The sequence below is a fragment of the Pteronotus mesoamericanus genome, unplaced genomic scaffold (assembly GCF_021234165.1).
Source record: "Pteronotus mesoamericanus isolate MK-2021 breed Mesoamerican mustached bat unplaced genomic scaffold, CSHL_Meso_final contig_94, whole genome shotgun sequence".
Lineage (NCBI taxonomy): Eukaryota > Metazoa > Chordata > Mammalia > Chiroptera > Mormoopidae > Pteronotus > Pteronotus mesoamericanus.
The window spans coordinates 50,697,984-50,724,755 of record NW_026555285.1 but is presented as its reverse complement, the minus strand read 5'-3'; the positions used below and the strand labels follow the sequence as shown (position 1 = coordinate 50,724,755).

At 50.8% G+C, this 26,772-nt stretch overlaps 2 protein-coding genes across 5 annotated transcripts in view; one reads left to right on the top strand and one right to left on the bottom strand.

The window, feature by feature from the left end:
• Nucleotides 1–26,772, bottom strand: part of NBEA (neurobeachin) — a 482,091-nt gene that overhangs the window by 126,421 nt on the left and 328,898 nt on the right. Inside the window, exon 1 of one of the 4 annotated variants that reach the window (XM_054586550.1) lies at nt 24,953–25,130. The exons of the other annotated variants lie outside the window; for them this stretch is intronic. The gene's annotated coding sequence lies outside the window, so the exon portion shown is untranslated. Of the gene's footprint in view, nt 1–24,952; nt 25,131–26,772 lie in introns of those variants that run through there. 4 annotated transcript variants of the gene reach the window in all.
• MAB21L1 (mab-21 like 1) lies at nt 25,104–26,677 on the top strand. Its single transcript, XM_054586551.1, has one exon. The coding sequence runs from the start codon at nt 25,598–25,600 to the stop codon at nt 26,675–26,677; it is 1,080 nt and encodes a 359-aa protein (XP_054442526.1). The 5' UTR covers nt 25,104–25,597.

The window sequence follows — 26,772 nt, the reverse complement described above, 5'->3', positions numbered from 1 at the left end:
AACGGGCGCTGACGGCCGCCCCACCTGCGGGGTTTCCCGGTTCTGGGTGCATAAACCCTCACTCTGCGGCGCAGTTCAGGCCACCAAGGTCAGATGACAATGTGGACCTGGGAAAGAAGTGGGTGCGAGGGGCTCTCGGAAGCCACTGGTCCCACAATGGAAGGTTCCAGACTGTCTCTACAAGCTACGTGGATAAATCATATAATAAACCTCGTAGAAGGAGAAAAACGTCAGAGAAAAGAGAAGCAAGAAGGAAACAGTTCTGCAAGTTATCTGCCATTTTCCTGACCACAAATAAAGCCTGAGGTTCACTTAAAAATTTCTTGTGAAATTATAATTATTTCTCTCCTTTTGGATGCCTTTTTCTGCACGTTCCCTTCCTTAATATATCAGTCAAAATTTTCATTGTGTTTGTAAATGTTGGATTGGAAGCGTAAGTACAAATGTTTCCAGGTCTTGAGAATGAAAATAAATAAATACAAAAATTTTTATAGCAAGAAACCTTCAACGGGTGGCTCCCCAGCCCCGTCCAGGAAAAGCCTCCCCGAGCCTGCTGGCCGGGCCACATGGTGCCCACGGCCGGGAACCCGCGCGGCTCCGGGTGTGCGCTCGGACCCCTGCCTCCCCCTCGCCCCCCGCCCCGCAGCGGCCCCAGAGGGCAGGGCCGCCTCGTCCCGCTCTCAGCCCGGTCTCGGCACCAGCAGGTGACTCGAAAGTATTTTCCAAATTACATGAATAATTTTTTTTACTGCGGAAAGATGTTTACAGGTACACACTCATAGACATGCACATACATAAACACACACAGCCCTTTGGAAAGTGTGAACATGAACATTCACTGAAGGAATTTGCAATTTAAAAGAATTCATGGGTTTCTCCCCCCCCCCCCCCCCCCCAAAGCAGAGGCTTTGGAGACGTATGAGAAGTTGAAATGGAACTTGGCGTGGGATGCTTGGGCTCATCATTAAATGATTTGTCGACAGCAAGCATTACACTGACCATACACTACATTTAGAAAGACAGACGTGTTTTCAAAAGCGACAAAGCACACAAAAAGGGCGCAGTGGCTCAGAGCCCTTGTGCCGTGGCCGCTGGGGTCCGAACGCAAACAGAGATGTAACCGACTGCACGCAGTCCGGCCTGGTAGCTCTCCGCCAGGCTGGCTCACGGCTCCTCGCGGATCAGAGCCTGGAAACTCGGCTTTGAAAAATACCAGCATGAATAAGGCATTTACAACGAAAAATTAGCAAAGACCCTATCCTTGAGATTAGAACTACATCACCATGACAATGCTTTTCTTTTTTCTTTAATTGGAAAACTATGTTATTAGAAAGCAACAAAAATGGTTCCCATTAGACACTGCACTGAACACTTAGCTGGTATTTTCCACCCACCGCTCCAATGGAAAAGGCTAAGCGGTAAAAACGTGCTTCTGAGCGTATTAAACCATATTGTACAGAAGTCACATCAAATTAATACTGAGGACCATTTAGGGCTTCTATTCTGAAAAGCTTTTGAAAGGGGATTAAACTATGGAAACTCTCATGATACTAAAGTACCTATTAATGGGCTGAGGAGGTAAGAAAGGAACAATGAAAGTGTTATTTTTAGATAAACCTTCACTTTGTGTGCACGCACAAAGCTCTGTGAGGGTCCGGCAGCACTGGCTAGCCATGTCCCACGCATGGAAATGCGGATGAGTGGAATTTTTGTCTCTCTTCTTTTTGGAAATAGGTCGTTTTTTTTACATAATGTAGTGAGAGACGTTTACCAATATAAATAGACCTTGATGGTATAGACAGAGGGACAGAGAGAGTAATCCTAGGTACTGCAATTCTGGAAATACTTTCAGGAGCTTTGTGGTCTTGAGTAGCAGGGTAGCTGATCTCCATAAGGCCTCTGACAACTGCTCCCCTTAAAATGAGTTTCCATTGCCTGTGATAATACTTTACAGATTGAACAATTTTTTTTTTAAAGCAGAAAACGGCATGAGGAGTGAGAGCTAACCTAGATAGCTGTCATCTCATCAAAAATAATGAATGCTCGAGAGGTTTCCACCGCACATCTTCCCGGCCGCGCTCCCATCACGACAGGCCCGCGCAGGGGAGAGAGAGTGGGCCACCCCCGCGGCCGGCAGCCCCGGCTCCCCTCCCAACCCCAAACACCCGGCCAGGGCCACCCGGCAGGGCAACCCCTCAAAGGACACCTGGAAACGTGGCTGCCGTCCGCTGGGCCTCCTCCAACAAGGGGACAAGCCACGTGCTGGGTGACAGCTGTGTGTGCCACCACTTCCCCAACACACAGCCGTGTACTCGCATTGCAGCCTCACAGCGATGACGCAAACCCAAAGTGCACAGTCCCCGAAACTTGACCCTCGTTAAGCGCCTAATTGCACTGCAGCCGCTCGGCAGCGTGGGAAGCGGCGCGGGTGACCCGGGAAAGGACGCCGCCCCGCCCAGGGCCGCCGGGGCCGCAGGGCGCCGCAGGGCGCCGGCAGCGGGCTGCAGCTGTCACCGCAGTTAGACGTCGAGTCCGCGGCCCGTCGGAAACAGGTAGCCTTCAGAACAGCGTCCTCATTGTAGCGCCCTCCGAGCGCGCCCGGCCCAAATCTAATCAGCTGCTATTAGAGCCAGAGAGCCCGCGCCGTGGACGGAGGCTGAGCATTCCGGGCCTAATGATCTTCCAGTGACGCCAGCCGTCGCCTCGCGGCCGAGCACAAAGCCCGGGCTCTGCGCTCAACAATGTCTTCACACACGCTGTCTGAGCAGACAGGCCGCCCTTGTCCTTCCCGAGCCGGGGTCAGCGGCACTGCTGGGGACAGCTCAACGGCGGCATTGTGCTTCTCCTGCGGGGAGGCCCAGGGCGGGGTGGGGGGCGGGCGCGCCAGGCCGCCCTGCTCGCAGGCTGGCTCCGCTGCAAGGACGGGCGCAGAAGCCAGGACGGCAGACAGGTGTAAAACAAGACGTAATTAGAGAGGCTCAAATTAGTTCCTAGGCCCCAGGCAAGGAGGGAACAATGCCTTGACAAAAGGGAATAGCAAAGAAGGGCGGCAAACAAAAAATGGCTTGAATGTGTAAATTAGGAAGAAAAATGAGACAGAAAAGCAGCTTTCGCTTACTCTTCTTCCCCACGTGAGAACCGGGCAGCAGAGAGGGCGGGCGCTCGGGGAGCTCCCCTCGGACCCGACGATCGCGTTACGGCTTCTGTGCCCGGTAATCCCTGCGCCTCCATGGGGTCCGCGCCGGTGGCCACCCCCGCGGGCGTCCCTTTGTGACAGACACCGCAGAGCGGCTGCCGACACCAGAGCGCTGACACCATAACAGAGCACCTGGAATTTCAACCAGGTGAACAGGTCTGAGACACTTCTGTAAAAAGCAATGCACAGAGCATTGCATCAATCTTTTTCCCATTTACGAAAAAACAAAACAGTTTGCGTATGGCAAGACTGTCTTCTTTTTTTCTTTTTCCGAAGTGATTATAATTAACTTGGTTTACAGATGCAAGACAGGAAAAATACCTTCTCTTAAACTGCCTAGTGTGGGCCCGTAAATTTCACTAAGTGCTCTTTCTTTAAACGATGACACAGCACACACAACTCAACCAAAAGGCCATAAACAACTCATTAATAAAATCCTAAAAGCATATGTCTACATGCCACATGTACCAGGCATGGCTGATCCTCAGATATTGGGGGGGAAAAATTAATGGAGCTTTTGGCACACAGCATTTCTGTTCATGAAGACATACAGCATTTAATGGACTATAACACGAACTAAACATTTACTGTAGGTAATGGCCAACCATAATTTTAGTATTTGAATTTACCCACTTTGAATATACCCACTCTCATCTTTATGGTCTAAATTAGTCTCTTCAGTTGGCTAAAAAAGCCTCAGATCCTTCAGGTCACATGACATGGTTTCCATATCATCTGAGAATCTTGATGTCATTCAAAGTATTCGCCAACTCCGGTTTTATAATGTAACTCCATTGTGTCAGAGAAAATTCTTTGAGTGATTTAAATTCTTCTAAATCTATGGAGGTTTTTTAAATGGCCTAACATACGCTTCAGCCTGGAGAATGCTACATGTGCACTAGAGGAGAATTCTGTTTTTGGGTGAAGTATTCTATAGATGTCTATTAGGTCTATGTGGTTTCCGGTGTTGTTCAAGTCTTCTATGTACTTGCTAAGTTACAGCCCAGTTAGTCTATCCATTATTAAAACGGGGTATTAAAGTCTCCAAATGCTGGGGGACTGTGTACTTCTCCCTTCATTTCTTTCAGTTTTTGTCTCATGTGTTTTGAGCTTTATTGTTAGGCAAGTATACATATATAGTTGTAAATATGCAATACCTACATCTATCTTCCCAATGCATAAGCCCTTTTATATCTTTATGAAATATCTCTCTTTATCTCTAGTGCGATTTTTTTTTTTTTAGTTTAAAAGCCTGTTTTCTATGATACCAGTATAGCCATTCCAACTCTTTTTTGATGGCTGTTTGCATGGCATATCTTTTTTCATCCTTTTATTTTCAACCTATCTATGTCTTCGACTCTGACAGAATCAAGGCATATGCCTGTGAGTAGAGAGCACGTAGCTGGATCTTGCTACTTTTTTAAGTAACCACTCTGCTGTCTGTTTGAACGGTTTATTTCATTCACATTTCCTGTTGTTACTGATTGGATTTCTGTTCGCCACTTTGCGTTTGGTTTCCTATAGGTCTCACGTCTTTTATCTGTTTCTCCTTTACTGCCTTTTTTGCATTAAGTATTTTCTAGTGTAACATTATAAACCCTGTTATTTTTTTAAAATAAAATGATATATGTTTTAGTTATTTTCTTAGAGATTGATCTAGGGTTTACAAAATAAGTCTTAATTTAGCATAAGACAAATTTATTTTTTTTAAATCTATATCCTATGTGCTTACCAGAAACACTTGAGACAGATGTGAATATTTCCCTCAAGTCTTCATCGCATCCTTGTTAACAATGTTGAACAAGAAGGTGTCAAGTACAGAATTTCCTAATATTTTTCCCGTATCTGATCTTTTGATATACTCCCGTTCTCTGTAACTACACACCCATGTGGAATTAAAGACTATTATTATTATGAGGAATTATGAAAGTACAAAACAATAATTTATAAAAGATTCATTAGAAGGGTCTTTGAAAGAATAAGCTCAAATATAAACATAATTCAAATCATAAAAATATGGTTTACTGCTAACTTTTCAGGAATATATATGCCACATATAATAACCTATACTTCCAAAGGTAAAACTGCTGATATTTTGTGCTGATCTCAAAATGAAATAAAATACAGAAAACCATATGATTTTAGAAGTGGGTGGAAGAAGATTTAGGAATCGTCTATCCCAACATTCTCTTAGGTCAGGAAGCTGAACAGAAAGGTTAAGTGAACTCATTAATCAAGGTCACAAAGTTCATTCGAATAAAAGCAGGGCCTAGAACCCAAGCACAGTGAAGCTGGGCCCAAGGCTTCTCGTACTCGACACAAAGCTGGAAGAAGGTACGCGATGGCTAGAAGCCAAAGGCAGAGCGCTGCGGGCAGGCCTGCGGGCCTCTGGCGGCGCGGAGGCGACCAGGTCCGTCGGAACAGCCGGCGAGGCGCCGGGCAGCCCTGGAAGCAGGTCGCCTGGGGGTTACGGCTGCGGCCGACCCCTGAGGAGGCTCTCATGAATTTCAGGGATCTGTAAAGAGCCCGTGATTCCCCGGCCACAGGAATTGATGTTAAAAAACTCTGCATCACCAGCTGTTGATGATGAAGCTGTTGTGTTAACTGCCTCCGAAGTCTCTGCAGCGCTGAGCCAGAAGCGACGCGGCGATGTGGCCCTGCGGCCCCCAGGGGCCCAGCAGGCCCCTCAGGGCGCACTGGTTCCTTCCCACAGACCCTGCTGACGCCGCCCGCTGTCCCTGCCGCTTCCTCTCCCACGCCTCGTAGGTTTTCTTCTCCAGAGGTTCTCCCTTCCCTGCCCATCCACACCTTATCCTCACTTGAAGAGAATTCAGGCTTCATACATCTAGTATTCGGTGCATAGGAAATAGTCAGTCCAGTGCAGCTGACTCTTAGAGTTCCCTGATGTCTTTGCATCCCACAGCTGATGTCTGTCTGTCTGTGGCCGAATTCTGCTTCATGGCCTATCCCGCCTCTTTCCTTGCAGCTGCCCACTGGCTCCCACTCAGGGTGTGTGCGGCAGCTCCTGCCTTCTCTGCTTCGGCGCTGCCAGACGCGGTGCAGGGCGCTGGCTCAGGCAAACGACGCAACGTTGACGTGACCTTCAAGCCTGTCTCGGAGTCCTGCATGGTGCGCTCGCTGGAAGTCCTCCATGGCCGCGAGCCCTCAGACCCCTAGTTTCTCCACCCTTCCCTCATCTTCCAGTGTCTCCATCTCACCGTGCTTTCTCTGTCCTGTGTAGAGCCAGTCTCTGCCAGTCCTATCATGGAAGTGCCTTTAATTTTTTCACATCCATATCCTTCTGCCACACGCTGTACACAAATCCTCATTTCTGCATATCCTGTAATTTAGTTTCCCCTCTTCCACGTCTGGATGGCTGACTGATGGGGGCCATTTTGACTTTATGTAAATTGGCATCATGGCAAACTCCTGGTTTCTACCATGGCGGGTCTCTGCCGTTCTTCTCAATCTTTCACTGGTTTTTGATCGGTGTATTTCCACATATGCCTTTTTCTGATGCTTTAACCGGTCAATTCGCTCCTCAACTCTTGAGTCCCCCAGCTCTCTACTGGCAAGAGGAAGTGAGGCCTAGCTATATACTCCGTCCACTGTTTAAACCATCATCTGCAGACTTACCTGTACTGACGGCCACCTTCCGCAATGCGACAGCCCCTTCCTGTACGCTCCCAGACCCCACCCGGCCGTCCTAAGCCTCGCCTGCGCGCTCCACTGTCATTATGACACGTGGCACGCAGTGAATCCAATGCAACGCTAATAACTGCGAAGCGCTTATGTTCAAGGAAAACTGAGCCATCTCTCAACTGCCTGTTGTCTCAAGAGAGGGACACTGTTTCCTTCCGTTCGTCCTGGGGACAGGCCTCCATAACTTAGCCCTCTCTTTGTCAATGTTCCTCTACAGTCCCCCCTCGAGGCCCGAAACGCGTGCAAATCTCTCTTACAATTCATCCCGCGCCACTCCACAACTGCAACAATGTCTCTTCCGTTTCTTTACGGCGCATTTTCTTGAAAGTCTATTTTACACTCAGTGTCCTGCTCCCCCTTCGACCCCACTGTAACCTGTCTCTACGACGCCACAGAAACCGACTTGGAGAAACGACCACCTGTTGATCTGCCTTGAACCCTATGTGGGAGCAGAACTGTCGCCCCCTACCTGGTCACTAAGACGCTCTTGTGTATGGCCTTTGGGACAGCCCTGTCGCTTGGTTTTCCTTCTTCCTCCCCCGGACGTCATCGGGCCACCGTGTCCTGGAGACCCCGTCTCTGCTGGCCTTCCTTAGGGCCGCGTCCCCGAGCCTCTTCTCATTCCAGGCTCACCTCCTGCTCCGTCTCAAGCGCTCCCGGGCTCTCACCACGGAAGAGTGTATGATGAGTCCTCGATCCGTCGCCTAAGCTTTGGGGCCACCTGCTTAGCTGCTTTCTTGACTTTCCCCCCTGAAAAGCCCAGGGTTCAGCGGTTAAAACCTAACGCCTCATCTTTAGAAAACCTATTTCTGCTCCAGTATTTCTGTATGCCCCTGGGTAGAGCTTCTGTCCCTTGGTCCCTCAGGCAGGAACTGCACAATCGTCTCCGGCGTCCCCGACTATTCTTTGGTGATTTCCTCCATCTTTCCCGTGTAGTTCCCTTTCACGGTGCAGGCTGTGAACTATATATTCCCTGCACTAGTTAGCACAACGCTTTGAGGAAAGAAGGCTAGAAAGAGAAAACATGCTCAGTAAATTTTTGCTGATAGGACTAATGTATTCATTCCTCAGGAGTTTCGTTCAGGATGCTTTCCTGATGCGTCCACACGCCCCTCCTTTCTTGTCCCTAGTAATTCCCTCTTTCCCAGTTGCTGAGTCCTTAGCTCACAGAACTGTCACTGTGCTCAGCTCTTTGTGATCCACCAGTCCGGAAATGCTGTCTAGGAAGGGGTGACGCCGCCGTGGCACGGGGCGGGGGGCAAGGGGGCGCACAGCGGGTGCGCAGGGAGCATCGGGTCGTCGAATGACACAGGAGTCCGTGCCTGAGCCCCGCGAGGGCGGAAGGAATGTTTCCCACACCCCTGAGACGGTCTTTAGGGAGCGCTGCCACTACCTTTCCCCCGCACTCTAACGGGCGCCAATAGGAATGGGGCGAGTCCACGCCGGCTGATGCCCGTGCCGAGGCAAGACGTCCACTTCCCCCGGCAGCCCAAGGGTTACAAGTTTATTATTTTCAAATACTGCTACATACATATGTAATTCTCGAGGTTTCATAACTCATGAACAGTGCGGCACTGAAAATAATGATTTCAAATCTCTCTAAACTTTCCTGAATGGAGGCACCTACTGGAATTGCGTTGAGGGCGAGGGTCTTTTATCATTTACCTACCGATAAAAGACGGTTCAGAATGGGTGCTTGTGGCAACATAAGGCAAAAAGAGACCCAGACATTGCTCCTTGGTCTAGGCCCCCGACACCAAGGTGACAGGGGCCGCCTGAGGCGCCTGTGTGGGACGTCTCACAGGAGCAAAGTGACGACACCCGACCGAGGGCCACGGTGGCGGGCGGGGCAGGGCTGCACGTGGAAGGCGCCAGGAAGAGTGCGAATTTGCAGCCCCCGGTGACGCACAGGGGGGTCGGGAAGGAACACAAGGTCAGAGGGGTCAGGGAAGGCTAGGATGTCACGCCTGTGACATGTCAACAGCGGCTCCCGGCAGCGACAGAAGCCAAGGGAGGGTGGAGAGACAGCAGCCCTCGGGGGAGCTTGTGACCCCTCCCGGAGAGGAAGGGGGCACGGACGTGCGGAGAGAGCGGGCGCCGCCTGGAAGACGTCGCCGGGGAGGCGGAGGCACGGGCAGACCAGCGACACGGCTCGGCCCGGCGCGCGCCGCCGGACAGGAGTAGGTTGCGCCGCTCGCTCTTGTTCCGGGGGTCGGGGAGAAAGGAAGGGAGTCGGTGAAGGAGAAAGCTCAGTGACGTAAGAGGTAAAGAGGGTCGGGAATGGAGGTGGCGAGGGGAAAGAGATGGTTGCCCGCGTGCGTGCTGAAGTCCCAGAGAAGGGCTTTAACCCCCGGCTCCAGCTGGGGGACCCGAAATAACTTTTTGAAGCTTCACTTTTCTTGTCTCAAAAAATGAGACGGTAACACCTACCCCTTGGAGCATTTTTCACCACCCGACATGCCCCATGTTCTCCACTTGCTTATGTACTTTCGTGTTCATTTGCTCCTTTGGTGCCTCCCCCGAGCGTGAGCCCCATCGACTAGCCCCAGCCATTCTCAGCTCTTAGGGGACGAGGTGTCAGGTGCCTCTTTGCCCCAGGCTCTGGGTTCCAGGTGACACTTCTGGGGCTGCAGGAAAAACCCTGCGCAGCCACCGGCCACACACAGGAAGTTTCCAGCACGAGGCCTTGCACAGGGCACGTGTCAAATGGCTCATACGTTTGCTAAGAGAACGGCTCACAAAGGTCAACCCCATCATGAGGCAATGACGAGTTGTGAATAAAGAGATTCAAATAATCTAAGGGCAGTGACGAGCACTACGACAAACACCACCAGCAGAGTTAACAGTTGCCCCCTTGCCTTCCCGCCTGCCCCTCCCATCATCCCTTCCCTCGTTTGCACAGGCGCGTGCCAAGCGCTGTCCTGCGCCTGGCACTGCCCTATGAGGAGGAGACAAAATCCCTGCCCTCGCCGAGAGCTGGCATGAACGCGGGGAGGGCACCGGGCACGGTCAGTAAGTAAAAACCATGGTAGACGGCGGTAAGCTGCAGGGAAAGTCGGCGAGGAAGGGGCTGGCGTGCTGGCGGGCAAACGCCAGGAAACTGGGAGGAAAATGTCTCGTAGACACAGGAGCAGAGTTCCTCACCGAGGGATCAGCCGGTGCACAGGTGACAAGGTGCTCCGTGAGGACAGTGCAATGGCGACAGTAGCGGTTGATGTCAGGAGGCTAAGGGCGGGGTGGGGAGCAGGGTGGAAAGGTTGATTGTACAGTAATGAGTCATTTTAAGGGTTTAGGCTTTGATGCTGAGATGCGAAGTCATCGGGGAATTCTGACCGTGAGGGTAGCGGGCCTGACTTCCTGTTATTCCCCCACACCTGCTGCCTGCTTTGCTGAGCGAAGCGCGGAAGGGGCAGCCAGCAGGGGATGAGGCAGGAGGCGGGGTGTCTCTCGGACGAGGAGCAGAGCACAGCAGAGCGGCCGCTGGCTGGCCAGGACCGAGGCCGAGGCTGGGGAGAGGGGTCGGGTCTGGTGGGCTCGCTGGGGCGGTGGGCGCGGGGGTGCGGAAGGGAGGAGCCCAGGACGGCGGCCGAGGCTGGCCCAGTGGCCGGGGGCGGGAGGGCGCTGCTGCCGGCCCTCAGCCCGCGGGCTGCACGTCCGCCTGGGGCCGGCCGAAGAGCGGGCGCTCAGCTGGGATGCGTCACTTGCTGCGCACCCTACATACGTGTGATGATGTTGGGCAGACAGCTGGGCACATGGGTTTGAAGTTGAGGGGAAGAGTCTGGGCTGCAGATAGGAATTTGGGGCTCATCAATGTATTTCATGGGAACATCTAGGATGAACAATCGCTCACTGGCTCACCGCCGAGTGTCGGCTCTGTGTGGTGAGACACCCAGACTCACCCGGTCTCCCAGGGGTAGGTACACAGATGCGACGCGTGCGAAATTGTTCATCGAACAAATACCCACCTGCGCACGATACCAGATAAGAGACGGAAAAGGCTGGGTCTGAATCCTAGCTCTGTGGCTACTGTAGGGACTTGGATTAAAAAAAACTCAGCTTTCTTGTGTATTAATTCATTTAATGCAGGCACTGGTCCTGTGATGTGGATGCTGTGGCCCCAACTTCACAGGTGAGATGACAAAGTTAGGGGAAGTGCAGTCCTGTGACCAAGAGGGGGAGCCCAGGGATCCGCGTTCAGGAGGGCTGGCCGAGCAGCGTCAGCGCCGCAGGCCCCTGGCCCGTCAGCTCGGGCGCGACCTGGCTCCTCGGGCTGGGGCTGCGGCGCTGGGCACGGCTGCAGTGTGCCTGCCGGGGGGTGGCGTCGGGGACTTGCAGGCGCACTCACACTGATCAAGCACCCAGCATGTCTTCACATCCAAACTTACTAATTTTATTGGCTCGTTCTTTGTCACTTTTAAAAATGCAAAACTTTAACAATAAAATAAAACATGTCCGCCAAGCCCCAGCGGTGATGACGACCCGAGACATTTTTCTCCCAGGCTCCAGGACGCGCTAGCTGAGTGTTTGGCTGACTTTCAGGCACGGGCAAACTGGGCGGGAGAGGAGCTAGTTAGGTCAGGGCGTGAGTTAAGGCCAGAACATATCAGAGGTGACCTGAGGTGTCTCCTGACGAGACGCCGGCTCTGCGGTGAGCTCCGAAGCCCGCGCCGACCTGGGCCCCTCGGCGCCGCTGCCCAAGCTCCTCCCGGCCCCGGGGCGCTCCTTCTCCGTGTTCTGGAGAATGGTGCCTAGTAAACGCTGAGGACACAGGGGAAGCCACAGTTCTCCACGCAGTCTGCTGTGGCCCTCGTGTACCAGGAGACCGCACAGGACCTGGGTTACGAAACTGCCTACCCCCAGCGACCTCAGGGCCCTGTTTACGGATGTGAGGCTTCGATAAAGTTACCGCCTTCTTGGCCGGCACCTCAGCTGGTCCTCACTCGCGCAGGCCCTGCGAAGCCACCAGCTGCTCACCCGCACGACAGGAGTGCCACTCACTGAAAGAGCCCGGGCAGGACGGGAAAGCCAGCTGACGGCGGCGTTTCAAGTGGTACAGGCCGCTGGGTGGCCGAGGGCTCAGCGAGGGCGAGGACAGAAACGTCACGCTCAGTGCCGAGCAGCTTGCAAACAGGAGGCTCCGCGTGGGATGAAAAAAAAAAAATTCTCATTTCACTGGGAAACCTAATTCAGAAACAGGAATCTTCCGTTTATAATCTTCAAATCCTTTCCTTGTCGGTTTTCTTCCCCATGTTACATTTTTTAAAAGAGGCTTTTTCTCACTGGAGGGTTTCTATCCCATTACTTCTTCGCCAGTGCCGGAAACATTTTGAGATTATCCCCGAAAAAGAAAGATGGCCAAGGACTGACACTCCCCTCCACCGAGGGCCCTGGCACAGAATCGAAACCTGAACTTCGAAATGTGTTGTGCAGCGTTTGAATGCCTAATTTATTTTTTAACACCCATCAAACATAAAACAGAATTGCTGTATCAGCGCACTCCTAGGAAAAAAGAAGCGTCCTAGCTCATGAGTTGGAGAATTCTTAGGAACCAGACCAGACCATGCAAATAAATCACTCAGAGAATTAACTGTATCCCAGGCTTCATGGGACCTAATTATCCCTCAAATATGCTCGGCAGAAAGTCCTTGGGTCAGCTGGGACTGAGTACAATAGAGCAGCCAACTTATAAACTCCTCGGCGCACAGAGAGAGTTCATCAAACAAGCGCTGTGCATTGAGATTCGTGTGATAAGACCGCTTATTGCATGAGCCGCCCGGTGAGACAGATGGAGCGGTGCTGGGCCGGGGAGCGCTCCTTTTGTGAAAGCCCGGGGCCTTGCCTGTTCCCCATTCACAACACAAGCTGCGGGGAAGCCAAAGCGGAGGCCGCCGCCTTTGTGTCCCGTCCCCTAGATGTCACAGCCGCGGTGAATAAAGTATTCATGAAACATCCTCTTGGAGGGCAAAGCACGTGGCCAGTGAAAACATGTGCCTAAGGCTTTCCAATAACTAACACGCCAGAAAGTCAATAGGTTTGATTTCTTCCCCACGAGTCACAGTGAAACACAAGAAGCGCCCTTTGTGCTGTGCCAGTCCCTCACTTCCCACGGGTCACCTTTTCCTGCTCGCCCGCCTGGGGGGTGTCCCCCCACCTGTGTGCTCGCTGTCGCCTAACGGGGCTTCCCTGCGCTCCCTCTGGGCGATCGCGTGTTCAGTGCCGCACGCTGCTCTCGAGGAGAAGAGTAAGAGCAGACTGCGTTCCGATTTGTAAGGCGCCTGCGGCTCCACGGGAGGTTTTTCACATCGCCCTCAACGTTACTGAACGCAGCACTTGGACAAAGCACTGCCCTCCACTCATGCTAAATTATTTAGAAATTAATGTTACCATCAAAAAGTAGGAATATGAACTAATCGATATGAAAATTATTCAATACTGTAAAACTATGAGCATGCTTATTTACATTAAAATGATTAGTTTTCTGTGCATTGTTCGAATATATGGGAAACCGTAGATTCCATTTGTAGGCAAAAAAAAAAATTGTCGGCAAAGCAAAACTGATAAATGTGTCAAAATATAAAAAGTATCTTCTTTATACCGAATGGAGGGTATTAGTTTATAGAATTGATAGGGCCAAGAAAACTCTTATCTCAAGGGCGTGGCAGGAGACTAGACCAAGGCCGACCGGCACTTGGTGAACATCAGCCTGCCACAGGCCTTATTAAGGGGCTCCGCCTCCTCACGCACCCGGGCTGAGCCAAAACAGTGAATTCGTTAGAGTTCAATTCTGTTTTGCTATGGATGTTCTATATGTAGCCTATAACAAATTTTAAGAAAAAAGCTATTATGCTTGTCAATTCATATTCAAAACAGCACTACATAGCTAGTTATTAGAAGTCCAACAATGGGAATACAGCTAAAAATAGCACTATAAAACGTAAGGTGGAAAATGTCATGTACTTAGGACCCCAGCGGCATATCTTCAAACAAAGAAGATCCTTGTTGTCTGCTGCCACGTGGCCTAGTGTTTGTCAGTGGGGCGACGAAGCCACTCCCTCTTGTCTCACCTAGGCGGCGCCTCCGCATTCACCTGGCCGTTCCAGGGGAGGGGGAATGGACTCCAGGCACCGCCCTTGGAGGGAATGGTGTAGGGAGTGGGTCCCAAGTGGGGAGGAGACTTAGAGTCTGCTACAGGTGTCCTGGCTGAGAGCTCATGATCGCTCACATACCTCCTGTTTAAAGGACTTCCTTCCGTTAAGAGGATCGGACAAAACAGACGGAAAAACAGGTGCCAGAAGGTGAAAGGTTCAAGGAGAAAGGTTTGGGTTTGGTTTTAGGAAGAGCTGCCTCACAGCTGGAACAGCCTGTAAGTGCGAGGAGCCATCTGGGCCGACTAGGACGTTGTCGGGGACGGAGGGCGCCCACGCTGCAGCTGGCGCGGCGGGGTTCGGGCTGCGGGGGAGGGGCCTGCACCACATCCTCCCCTCCCCCACGAGAAATGCCGCGCTTCTGGAGCAGAATTCGTTTCTTCCTCCCTGTACTCACTGCATGATACATTTTAATATGGTGTTCACTGTAAATTCTATATATTTTATATACAGTGGAATACTTACACATTATTAACCATTAGTACTGATTAGTAATGTTATGTAGAATTTTGTAATTCAAATACATGGAGAGCATTTACGACATGATCAGATACACCACTGAAAAAGAACACCCAGTATAATCTCTCTTCCAGAGAGACATTTAGCAGGGAATAAAAACAACCGGCATTCACATAGCTTTCTTGGAAATTAATTCTATTCAAATTCATGATAAAAGGGAGTTTTCCATGTGCCTTCAACTGAAAGGTCACACAGTAAAATTATATGCATAAAAGAATGGTATAAAAAGAATAGTATAAAGGAAAATATACTATAAAATAGTATAAAAGACAAATATAAAGACACGTTACTCAAAGGGCTGCTGAAGCCATCGTTTCTCACTCCCATTTTGTGACGGTAAAACCCCAGCAACCTTAGGTGCTGTCATGCAGTAGTTGTTTAGGTGAATTAGTTCAATGTGATAGTCATTAAATAGTGTACATGCTTCCTAGTTCCTCCTCCTGTGATAGATCAATACATTATCATAAAATAAAAATTCATTACTAAAAAATGGCCCCAATGCTTACTTAATTAAAAGCCTCCTATAAAGAACTTAATCTTTATATCTCATCAAACATATTCTTAATGTAAACGTAAGTCTGTAGTTTTGTTTTGTTTTGTTTTTAAGAATAACACTTATATCCCAGTAGCAGCTTCTCAGAGTTACTTCTGGGTTCAGACAGGACATGCATGCATGTGTTCACGCACACACGCGCGCGCACACGCACACGCCCACCTCAGCACACGGGCCGCGACGCTGCCATGCTAAGAGCAGCTGAAGCCGGGCAGGCCTGGCTCCGCAGTTACTGGTGTGACCCCCTTCAGACAGTTCACCTTTCTAAACCTCAGTCTATTTGGTAATGGGGACTAGTCTCTGTGGCGAAGATTAAGAGATTAAATACCCGTGCGTAGTTGTCCCCGCTCTTTTTTCTTTTTTTATCCTCACCCCGGGACATGACTATTGATTCAGAGAGGGGGGAAGGGGGGGAGAGAAACATCAGTCGGGATCGTTGCCTGTTCAGCGCCCCACCCAGGGACCGACCCCGCGACCTCTCTGTTCACGGGCAGCACCCCGACCCATGGAGCCGCCCTGGCCAGGGCGGTCTCTCTTTTTTATCACCAGTTTATCTCAACTCAAAAATTACTTTAAGTATCAGATGTACTAATGCATGTGAAAATGTTTTGTAAATTGAAACTAATGTTGCAACTGTAAAGTATATATCACCTCATTTAATAGGCAATGTATCCTCCCCATTACATTATGGTTAACAGTGTTCGTTTGCTAATGGTGTTCATTTTATTTTGAACAATCCACATGGGTATATGTCTCATAACATAAAAACAAGTTTCCATAGAATAAATTAACAACTTTAAACAAAAGCTCAAGTTTGACAACAGATAAACAATCATTAGCAACAAATATGCTCTCGGTTATTTTGGAATAAACCAGAGTGTTAGAGAAATAACAGCTACAGCCTTATTTGGGTCAGGCCGGCCCTCCCCGACCCGCTCCACACACACACACAGCAGAAGAGAGGTTTTCCGTTTAGCTGAAGAGAAAGAAAAGACACGTTTCCCCCCCGAAGTTTCACCAGCCTGTTTTCTGGCCTAAACAATCTGGGTAGTTTTCTCAGTCACTCATGATGCTGGCTGAGTTACGTGCAGAGTTCTATCTGGTACCTCGGGCTTCTCATTTAAGAATATTGCCGCATTCAAGGGGAAAGCCTGGCAGACCACACAAAAAACTGAAAATTACAAATTGTGAGTTGGTGTCATTTGATACAGTCCTGACTTTCGTTTTTAAAAAATGCAGATACTGCAATGGCCATAGCTTATTCCTTCATTCCGACATGTGTGTACAAGGTTAAGCTTCCGTCGGAAGAGAGGTAACCTGGGTGCCTCGCTCCACGCGGCCTGTGGGCTCTGCAGTCTGCAGGGAGCGGGGGATTTGTCATCATTAGCTGGGCTGTGACAGCTGGCACCCGGGGTGTCCCCGGATTGAGAAGCGCGGAGACACTCTGGGTCTCCGTTGCCATTAAGTGTGGTACGTTTCTTGTGGATCAAGTGTATTTTATGGAAAGATTTGGGATGTAGCTAACAGCAGTGAACATATCTGAATTCTCCGTAACACGCAAGAGACAAGGATAGCACATAATTAGCAGGTTGCCTCTAGACAACCAGATGCCGGCTGCGGTCTGAACGAGCACCCGGCTGCTGCGGGGGAGGGGCTGCCTCCAGCACCCACAGGGCTCCGAGCGAGCGGGGATGTTTTCCCGGCCTGGATGAGGGTGGTCTGCTGATTAAGTGTATTCCAGAAAACAGACTGGACAGGGAGAGAACAGTTCTTAGACATATTTTAAATTTGGCTGTAAACAATGTCGCAATATAGTATCTGTCCTTTTCATAACATGAATATGAAATTTACATCATTCGGGCAGCTGCAATTCTCCAACTCTTTGAGATATAAAACGAGCCTTTTAAAATATTCCATGCCAAAAGTTTAAAATCAGAACCTTTTAACGTTAACACATCCAGAAAAGAATTTTTAAAACTTGAAAATTTTATAGATATGTCTTTAGACAGTCATCATCAGCTGGGCTGATGCAAAAAAGAAAAAGAAGTTTAAATTCAGAAATACGTTGAACAGCTCTTTAAAAGTAAGAATCTACAATCCCTTTAAAAATCATCAATGCTTGGAAACATTATCAATAACACTAGGTTTTATATTATTATGTAAACTAGTTTTCCACAAATAAAACTAATTTTTGTGTTAATGTAAAATCTATGCAAATACATGCAGTCATTTATCAGGAAAGCTGACAAGCATTCCATATTGGAGAGGGAAATGAAGCTGCCTCAAGAATAGAGGCAATTAATTATTTCTGTATTTTTTCTTCTTCTGTCTTGAGGCACAAAAGTTATCCATCCAGTTAAAACAGCAAATGAAATAAAGGGATTTTTTTTATTTAAACACATATGGCTTTCGCCTGCAATGCCGATCACCACAAGGCCCGCAGACGCCTGCGGCCAGAGCGCGCGCTGGCAGATGCACACGGTGCAACCGGCCTGCGGGCGGGAGGCCGACGCCCACGGAGGCCCGGGCTGCCCAGGAGCGGAAAACACGGGAACACTCCAACGCCCCCGACACCCGCCTTTTTCACCCCAGCGAGTTATGGAATTTGCTTTAAAGGACAGGTTTAGGTTGCACAAAACGCAGCCTTGGTGTGCGGCGCGCAGGAAGGGGTTCCTGTCCCCGCACAGGGACGCTGGGTTTGGGGGTGGCCGGGCAGCACCCTTTCCCTCGCCGTGGACGGGAGGCTCGCAACTGTTAAGCTGCCCCACTTCGCAATTAAAAGTCTGCGACCTTCAAAGCTGTCATAGTGTATGTGACTGGATAGGTGCTGTCGAAATGTCCAGTTATTACTATTTTAAAATCCACATCCCGCAGTCTCTTGAGGTGTGAGGGACCCCGGAGGGGCTATTGTGAAACAACGCTGCAGGAGTGAGAGCCGTCCTGGCGGCCACCAGACCCCGTGTGGAGCCGCAGCTTCCCTCTCCCAGGTGAACATGGAAAATGCCCAGAGGCCAACGCCGCCTTTTACTCCCTGAACCACTGGGGTTGCGTGTGCACACGCGTGTGTACTTACAGCCTGCACACACAAGCTGTTCTGCAAACCATAACGAGTGCATTTCCTAAAATGGTTTAAGATTATTAGGAAAGCAATAACTTCTTCTTAATAGGCTTGTAAGCATGCATAGCATTAAAATTTCTATTGTAATTGCCATGTGAAGATATAAACCAGAAAGCATTTAAATAATTGTATATCTTGGGGGAAGAAACGCAAGACTGGCCGTACCATTCCAAGTTGTAAAAAGGCAAAATACTTAAAGAGCATCATTATCAATAAAAATGTTTACATGCCTACAATTTAAGAATTCTGTGTTTGGGATATTTATAACCATCTAAATTTAAATGACATTGTATATTCATACAAAATTAGAAGCGTATGTTCTAAGAATGTGTATATATTAATTAATATCAGCTCTAATAAACTCCTTGGCCTTGTCCCCCAACACTCAAAGGATTCATTTTCTGAAAATATGGAGTAAAATGTAATTTAAATACTGAGACGAGTGACATAAAGCTAGTATCATTACAAATATGTCTCAACTGTTGCTAACTTATATGAAAGACCTGCTTGTTAATACCTATTTTGGTGTGAAAACTGTAAACTATATTTGCAAGTCTAGTATGTACATTCCTGCCGGCAAAGCAAGCATTGGCAGTTCCTCTGAAAAATGAATCTTTTACCAAGCGTTAATGTCACACATATCACAATTAAACACCTTGTAGGTAAAACGAAGATCATGAACCTCTGGCTGGGACGCCTGAAGCGCTGTGTTGCGCTCCTCCGCCCCCGCTTCGGGGCGGCCCTCTGGTCAGCACCGCTCCCACGTCGGGAGTGTGGCGGGATAATGCCTTCTAGGGGGACACAGGAAGGCGCTTACAGTCGTAAGATTTTTTGGTAAAGGCTAATACACCCAGACATTTGTAAATGAATCACAGAATTTAGAAACTAAACAATAAAACAGGGGCATGCGGACACTTTTCCTGTGGCAGTAAAAATGTTCTAGGTCTGCGCCAGACTAATGCTACAGGACCGCACCTCTTTATCAGAATTCATAAGATGGCGCCGTCCTACGGGGGGAAAAAAATCACAGGATACTAATATATGCAAATTATACGTGAATAAACTTGAATTAAAGTGATGAGAAATTTTCACATAAAGTAACATTGCACCGTTTGTGTCAATCGTCATTGGAAACACTGTCTTACGACTCCAGGTTCTTTAAGCTTCGGTCACGGCTAGGCGCTCAGATGCAATGAGACAGCCGTAGACCTGCGCAGAGTAACTGCCTCCCAGGACTCCTGACTTGATATTTTTGACAAATCATTATATAGAAAAAATCGTGTTCTTAAGAAATAGTACACATTGCTAGAATGAAATATTATTAGAAGAGTGAAAATAATCATAGGTGGAAATGAAGTATCGCTGAGGTGATCTAGTCTCAGATAATGGTGTCATCCCTCTATCTACATGTAAAACTATAAAGGAAGTTCCTATTTATAAACTAATTGCCTTTCTTTTATTCTATTGCGTATGATATACATGATAAAAGGTAATAGTGTTTCTTTAAGTTAGACTAATTATCCTTTTATATTATTGCTCCAGTTACTGATCTTTAAAAATCTAAACCTTAGTTTAGAGGATTTGTTTTGTTCATTACAAGATCAGTTGCAAAACTGTAAAATAGAAATAGCGAAAGTTACTTTCGCCATGCAGGCCCCGGAAGGGGGTGATCTACAGGCCACACGTCAGCCTCCAGGCCAGGCGAGCACTTGCGGTGGCCTGACCGCGTGCAGCAGTAAAGGGGGGGGGGATGCGGGGGGGGCGGGGGGGCGGCAATAAGAGCCAAGGAGCCCGGACGCCCTCGTGCAGAGGTGTGGTGTGCAGGCACCAGTCACCCCCGACCCCGCCGTTTTCCCCACGCGCTAAGCGGGCCAGGCACGCGGCCCTATGTGCCAGTGTCTGTCCACCCGCGTTGGCTTTGGGGTAGGGAATGCCTGGTTTTCATCTTCCCATGCAGCAGAGAAGCACACGAGCTCATTCGTCCTGTCGGACTCTGTCTAGAATACCTGACTGGAAAATGCAAGCTGAAGTCGAACAATAGGAATTTAATTTTAGAGTTTATGAAGATAGCCCTGACTTTCTAAGAGGTTTATGAAGAACTGGAATCGCAGAATTGAAACTTGTTCCGCGAGACTCAATAAATGGATGACCAGCCCCAGCGTCCTCGCCTGTTTGGAAAGGGTTGGATGGCACCTCTTTTGAGCAATAAGAAAATATTTTTGTTGATAACCCCTTCCCCACAAGTTTCTCTGTCTACAGATGCAGCTCAAAATGTCCTGCATGAAGTTGGAGACTGAGCTCCTCATCTAACTAACCTAGGCCTTACATTTCTTTTTCGACCAAAAGAAGGGTTTTGGACAGATGGACACCCGGCATCACCTCACACAAGTCTGCAAATGTAAGGGTGCTGATAATTCTTGTAAAATAAGTATACTTTCAACTTCCAGCTTTAATCTCAAAGCCCCTTTCTTGTCCATGAACAGGTTCACCCAGCAACACTGCAGGAAGAGGAGAAGCGCTCCCCGCTGTGACGCTGACTACGTGGCCGCGTGGCCGCGTCCTGCGAGGATGAGGAAACCTGAGCGGCGGCAGCCCTGGTCATTCAAGCGAAGAATTAAAGAAGCGATTAAAAAAATTCACTGCTGCGCTCTGGATGCTCTGGCTGAAGGGATAACATGGGGTCTAAGTGGTGCGGTGACCTTCGTCCCCTGCTTCACTTGGTCATAGACCTGATATTAAAAGATGAAATAATTGTTTTAAGGAACCACGGAAACTTTGGAAGCTCTCAAGTTACTTTGTTTCAAGTGTTATTACACAAGGAGCCACCACAGGAAGAAAGGGGGAGATGCCATCAAATTAGATTACCAGAAAAACTCCCTCGATTTCACTTTATTTAATGTGACACATAAAGAAAACCCTGCACAAATATCTGTCTTTAATTTCTCTAGTGTAAAAAAAAGAAATATATTGTGTCTGGCAGAATGAAATAGCCTGAGTGCATTTAAAAAAGGAAGAGGGGGGTAGAAATCAGATGCTCACAATGAGCCTTCAAAGCCACTCCAGCGGTAGGGATAAATAATTCAATAAACTCAACTTCATATTCTTTTTATCTCCCCAGTGTAATAAGCACATATTAAAAAATAAAACTTTAAATTCATGAATACTTGCGAACAGAATAGCAGCCAGCAGATAATGAAAAAACACAAAACATATCTTTGTGAGCATTTAACATGTGTGTGCATATCCTCTAACGAACAGATACATTTTTTCCCAGATGAAAGGTCACAATTCCTGAAATTTATGAACATGTAATTCAAATTTAAATTAGTATTTTTGAAAAACAGAAACCTTGCATTCCTGCATTTCTCAACACAGTCGACTCCTTTAAACCCAAAAGGTGACTATTTATGCATCACATTGTGCGGCCCATCACGTGGGCAGGTCCACGGAATGGGGACACCTCACCTAGGAGACAGCATGTAAGGAGAAACATTTTGCCATTGTCATTTTGAACGCTTTGATGTGTTAAAAATCACAGTATTTAATTGTTTCATATTCGTTAATACATGAAAAACTTATGACAATGGTAAGCTTCTGAAGTCTTTGGATTTTTTCCCCTAAATGATGTCTTTTAAATCAAGGCTGCCTAAACTAAGTAAATGAAATGAAAAAGTCAAATTGGTTAGACCTTAAAATCCCAAATACCCTTTAAATGTAAGCATCTCCCATCATTAAATCGTGAGATTCTTGCTGGGTTTTTTTTTCTTCAATTAGGTCAGTTTTCTTCCATTATCGTTCTATTATTAGCTCCTGTCAAACAAGCCTGCACAGCATACCAATGACAACAATTAACATTTATATCCTGAAGGATGGGACACACACAAGCTTTTATTCTAGTACTAACATTACATTCATAGTACAACATAATAAAAGACTGGTGCCACTCAAGTTGTTTGATGACGTTTTTGCCTATGTAAATAAATTGACTTTAAGCTATCTCCGTGTATTACATAATCGCGTGAACTACCTAGTTCTAGTTCAATAGGTCAAATGATATTTCAGAAAAAAAAATTTTACTATACAATAGTTAAGTTACTCCCACAAAACAAATCTCTCTCTAAAGCCTCGGCTGAAAGAGAGGAAACTCCCCCCAACTAGACCATCTAAGCTCCTCTTCGTGAGCCATCTCAGCAGAAGAGAAGGGGTGAGAGACACACCCCCCGGAGAGCGGGGCGCTCCCTCCAGCCGCGGAGAGGTGTCGGGGCGCCGGAGGTTCAGCGGCAGAAAGCAGTTCCTCTCACGTGGTCAGTGTAATAGAAAATCGCGGGTCGCGGCGACAGGCAGCACCCGCGCCGCAGCGAGATCCGGGCCGGGATCCCCGCGGCGCGAACAGCGCGAGGGGCCTGTGTTATGTAAATCACTGTCAGCGCCCCGGGGGTGGGTGCCCCGGAGGCCGCTCCGTCGGCGCGCCCCGAGCCCTGCAAACGGAGTAACTTCACTTCCCCGGGACACAGGAGGGCTAACGAGCGTCTTAGTCCTTTCCTCACCATCCATTTTTCTTCTTCAAAGTGCAAATCGTTAGTGAAAAGGCCCCGGTTACACCAATTAGTTTGCACAAAGTGCTTGGGTGTTTAGCTTCGCTTTAACCCAATTAAGCCGCACAGTGAGCCCGAAGACGCGCCACCTGCGCGCCTGGCTCCGGCGAGGCCGGCCGGCCGGCGCCCCGCGCGTCCTTGGCGTTCGACTCGCCCGCACGGCCCCGGGGCCTCCGCGCCCCACGCTGCGTCCTGTCCTCGACAACTGGGGTCCTTGCAGGTGGCCCAGGAAGTCGAGGGCGAGCGCTCGGCCAGGAAACTCTGGCCTGACCAGGGGGAGCGCGCTGGGGGACTAGAGAGCGCCCCTTGGCCTCGAGCGCACGTGGGCCCCGGGCTGAGCGCTGCGTGGGCAGGGCCCGTGGCCTTCAGCGGACGCAGGAAAGCCCGGCGCACCCGGCGAGGCTCTCAAGCGACCGCTCGCTGGCGGAAATGAAGCCTGCGGGGCGGGGAGGCCGGCGGGAGTGCGGCGCAGCGGGAGAGGGGCCTGCGCGGGGGAAGGACGGAGGGGCTTCTCCCCAGGGACCGCGGCACATCTCCAGCTCGGCGGCTGCGGGCCGCCGGCGCGGATTTGCTCCCTCTCCCAACTGCCAGAGGTAGCGGTGCGTTCACCCGCGACGCCGCCCGCGGGGAGGGGTGCTGGGGTGCCCAGTCCTGCCCCCACCGGGGGGAAGGTTCTCGGGGAACAGGGGTGACCATGCCATCAGCCCACACTCTCACGTACTGTTTTAAGCTACATGGGAATCTCTCCCTCCCGGAGAAGGAGAAAGTCAACAACGGGTGGCTCTGGGACGCTGCGCAGGACGCCGCCACTCCCCCCGCCCCAGGTCAAAAACTGGAGTAAAAACGGGGTGGGGGGGCGGGAGGGGAGCTGAACGAGATCTCGTTGAAAGTGGCCGTGAGAGAAAAGTGCCTACAAACCTTTTCTTTCCAGCAGTTAGAGGGTTCGGCTGGAAATACTCTTCACAGGAAAGAGACCACATCTAAATGAAAGGTAGGCGATGAAAAACCCGCCTGGGTTTTAACGCTGCGTCAGCCTGAGTACAGGTCTTTGCTTCCCTGCACATTAAGGGCGCGACTGGGGCCCCTCCCCGAAAGTTCTATCTACATCAAGTCCCCTTCCTGTTCTAAGGCTCCAGATTCAGAAATGTTGGCTGCTTTCTAATTTTTCCAAAATGCTATATAATTTAAAAGAAAAAAAAAAAACCGTGCGTGGTTGCGAATGAATTTTCTTTTTAAGATCTTACCCATTTCCCCTTAATCAGATCACAAAGACTCCTATAAAACTGTACGTCCACTGCCAGGCCACCAGCAAGGACACTCAGAGAGTGACCTATGTCCTTACTCGCACATCTGCGAACAAGCCACCCAACCCAGAGCCCCGCGTTTCCAGGACAGTTGTCTGCCCGCGGGTCCCGTGTCAATGGTGTTTCTTGCATTTCACATGTGAGAGCACAGCTCGCTCTGAACGCACACCAACATCTCCCCCTCACGGAGGGCACTGATCTTCCGAGCATTCCTGGGAGCGCCCGCGAGGCTGCGTGTGCCAGTGGGGACGCTGGCGAGGGAGCGGCACAAAGAGGGCTGTGGGCGGGGGAGGGGTTTGCGAAACATTCTTTTTTTTAAACGTCCTAACTTAAACTGGGGTAGGCAACGTCTAACACCCTTAGCAATGATTTTCGGATTCCTTTCAACAACTGCAAATGAGGAACACACAGAATTAAAACACAGCATAATACTCTTAAAAGATCTTCCGAACGTCTAGGAAGGAACATCCAGAAAGCCAACTCGCACAGACGCGCGAAAGAGCAAACAAACTTCCACCCTGCCCTGTCGGAGACGGGGCGGGCTCGCACACCCCGCTGTCTTCCTCTAAAGGCAAGGCAGTGGCTTCTGTCTCCGAAGCCCCCGCCTCGCCCACTCCTGGATGGCTGACGGCTGGAACATACACCTGCACTCGCAGCTCGCGATGAAAGGACAGGCCGGGTCTCCAGCCCTGCGGAGCGCCGCTGTGCCGGGTCCCTTCAGCGCGGCAACATGCTTCCAGTGAAGCCAGGGCTGGGAGGCTCCTCGGGCTCCCCAAAGCCGCCCAGGCGGCCTGCGCGGCCGCCGGCAGCAGCCTCCGACCTCGGTTCCCGCGCCTCTGTCCTGGAGGGGGATTAATTAGCCGGGCTGGAGCTGAAGGAGGCTGTCGTGACGAGCCCAGTGGCGATTGGCCGCCAGCCTGCCTGGCCCTGCCTTTATAATTTCCACACGAGTGCATCTGGGCTCCGAGACAAACCGACAGCGGCGTCTCCCGACACGTCCCCTGCACACGCACCCCGGCACCGGCACACGCTCGGCACGCTTTTTCTCCGCCCGGGCTCCGTCCTGCGCCCACAATGACTCCCAGGGAGCGTAAATAAACACGGGAAGGGCTGCCTGTTTTGACTCCTGGAAGACCTGTGCTGGGGACCAGAGCCACTTTTGTTTTTCTCACGGAGAAGGTGATCTCTCCGCGCCTCCCTCTCTCCCCGGGATTCGTTCAAGGAGGACGAAGAGAGGCAGGGAGAGGGCGGCGAGAGCGGGGTTTCGCTTTCCGAGCGGCCGGAGCCGAGACGCCAGGAGGGGACCGCGGCCGCCCGGAGCCCGCGGCCGCGCGCCGGGACCGCTCCGGAGACGCCGCGGGCGCCGGGCCCTTTCTGCACGAGGTTGGCTCCAGCCCCCGCAGCCGCGTTGGATCCCACGGCCTACTGCGAGACTCCGGTGTACAGCCCGGATCTCTGCCCCAACATGATCGCGGCCCAGGCCAAGCTGGTGTACCACCTGAACAAGTACTACAACGAGAAGTGCCAGGCCCGGAAGGCCGCCATCGCCAAGACCATCCGCGAAGTCTGCAAAGTCGTGTCCGACGTGCTCAAGGAGGTGGAAGTGCAGGAGCCGCGCTTCATCAGCTCCCTCAACGAGATGGACAACCGCTACGAAGGCCTGGAGGTCATCTCGCCCACCGAGTTCGAGGTGGTGCTCTACCTGAACCAGATGGGGGTGTTCAACTTCGTGGACGACGGCTCGCTGCCCGGCTGCGCGGTGCTGAAGCTGAGCGACGGGCGCAAGCGGAGCATGTCCCTGTGGGTGGAATTCATCACCGCCTCCGGCTACCTCTCGGCGCGCAAGATCCGGTCCCGGTTCCAGACGCTGGTGGCTCAGGCGGTGGACAAATGCAGCTACAGGGACGTGGTAAAGATGGTGGCGGACACCAGCGAAGTGAAACTGCGGATCCGGGATCGGTACGTGGTGCAGATCACGCCGGCGTTCAAGTGCACGGGCATCTGGCCGCGCAGCGCGGCCCACTGGCCGCTCCCCCACATCCCCTGGCCGGGGCCCAACCGGGTGGCCGAGGTCAAAGCGGAAGGCTTCAACCTTCTGTCCAAGGAGTGCCACTCCCTGGCCGGCAAGCAGAGCTCGGCCGAGAGCGACGCCTGGGTGCTGCAGTTCGCCGAGGCCGAGAACCGCCTGCAGATGGGCGGCTGCCGCAAGAAATGCCTCTCCATCCTCAAGACCCTGCGGGACCGCCACCTGGAGCTGCCGGGCCAGCCCCTCAACAACTACCACATGAAGACTCTGGTCTCCTACGAGTGCGAGAAGCACCCCCGGGAGTCGGACTGGGACGAGTCCTGCCTGGGCGACCGGCTCAACGGCATCTTGCTGCAGCTCATCTCCTGCCTGCAGTGCCGGCGCTGCCCGCACTACTTCCTCCCCAACCTCGACCTCTTCCAGGGCAAGCCGCACTCGGCGCTGGAGAACGCCGCCAAGCAGACGTGGCGGCTGGCCAGGGAGATCCTCACCAACCCCAAGAGTCTGGAGAAACTTTAGAGGCCGGCGCGCCCGGCAGCCGGACCGCGAGGGCGCCCCCGGGGCCCGCGCGCCGCGGACGCCTCCGGCCCGAGCCCCGTCTCCCGCCCCGCGCG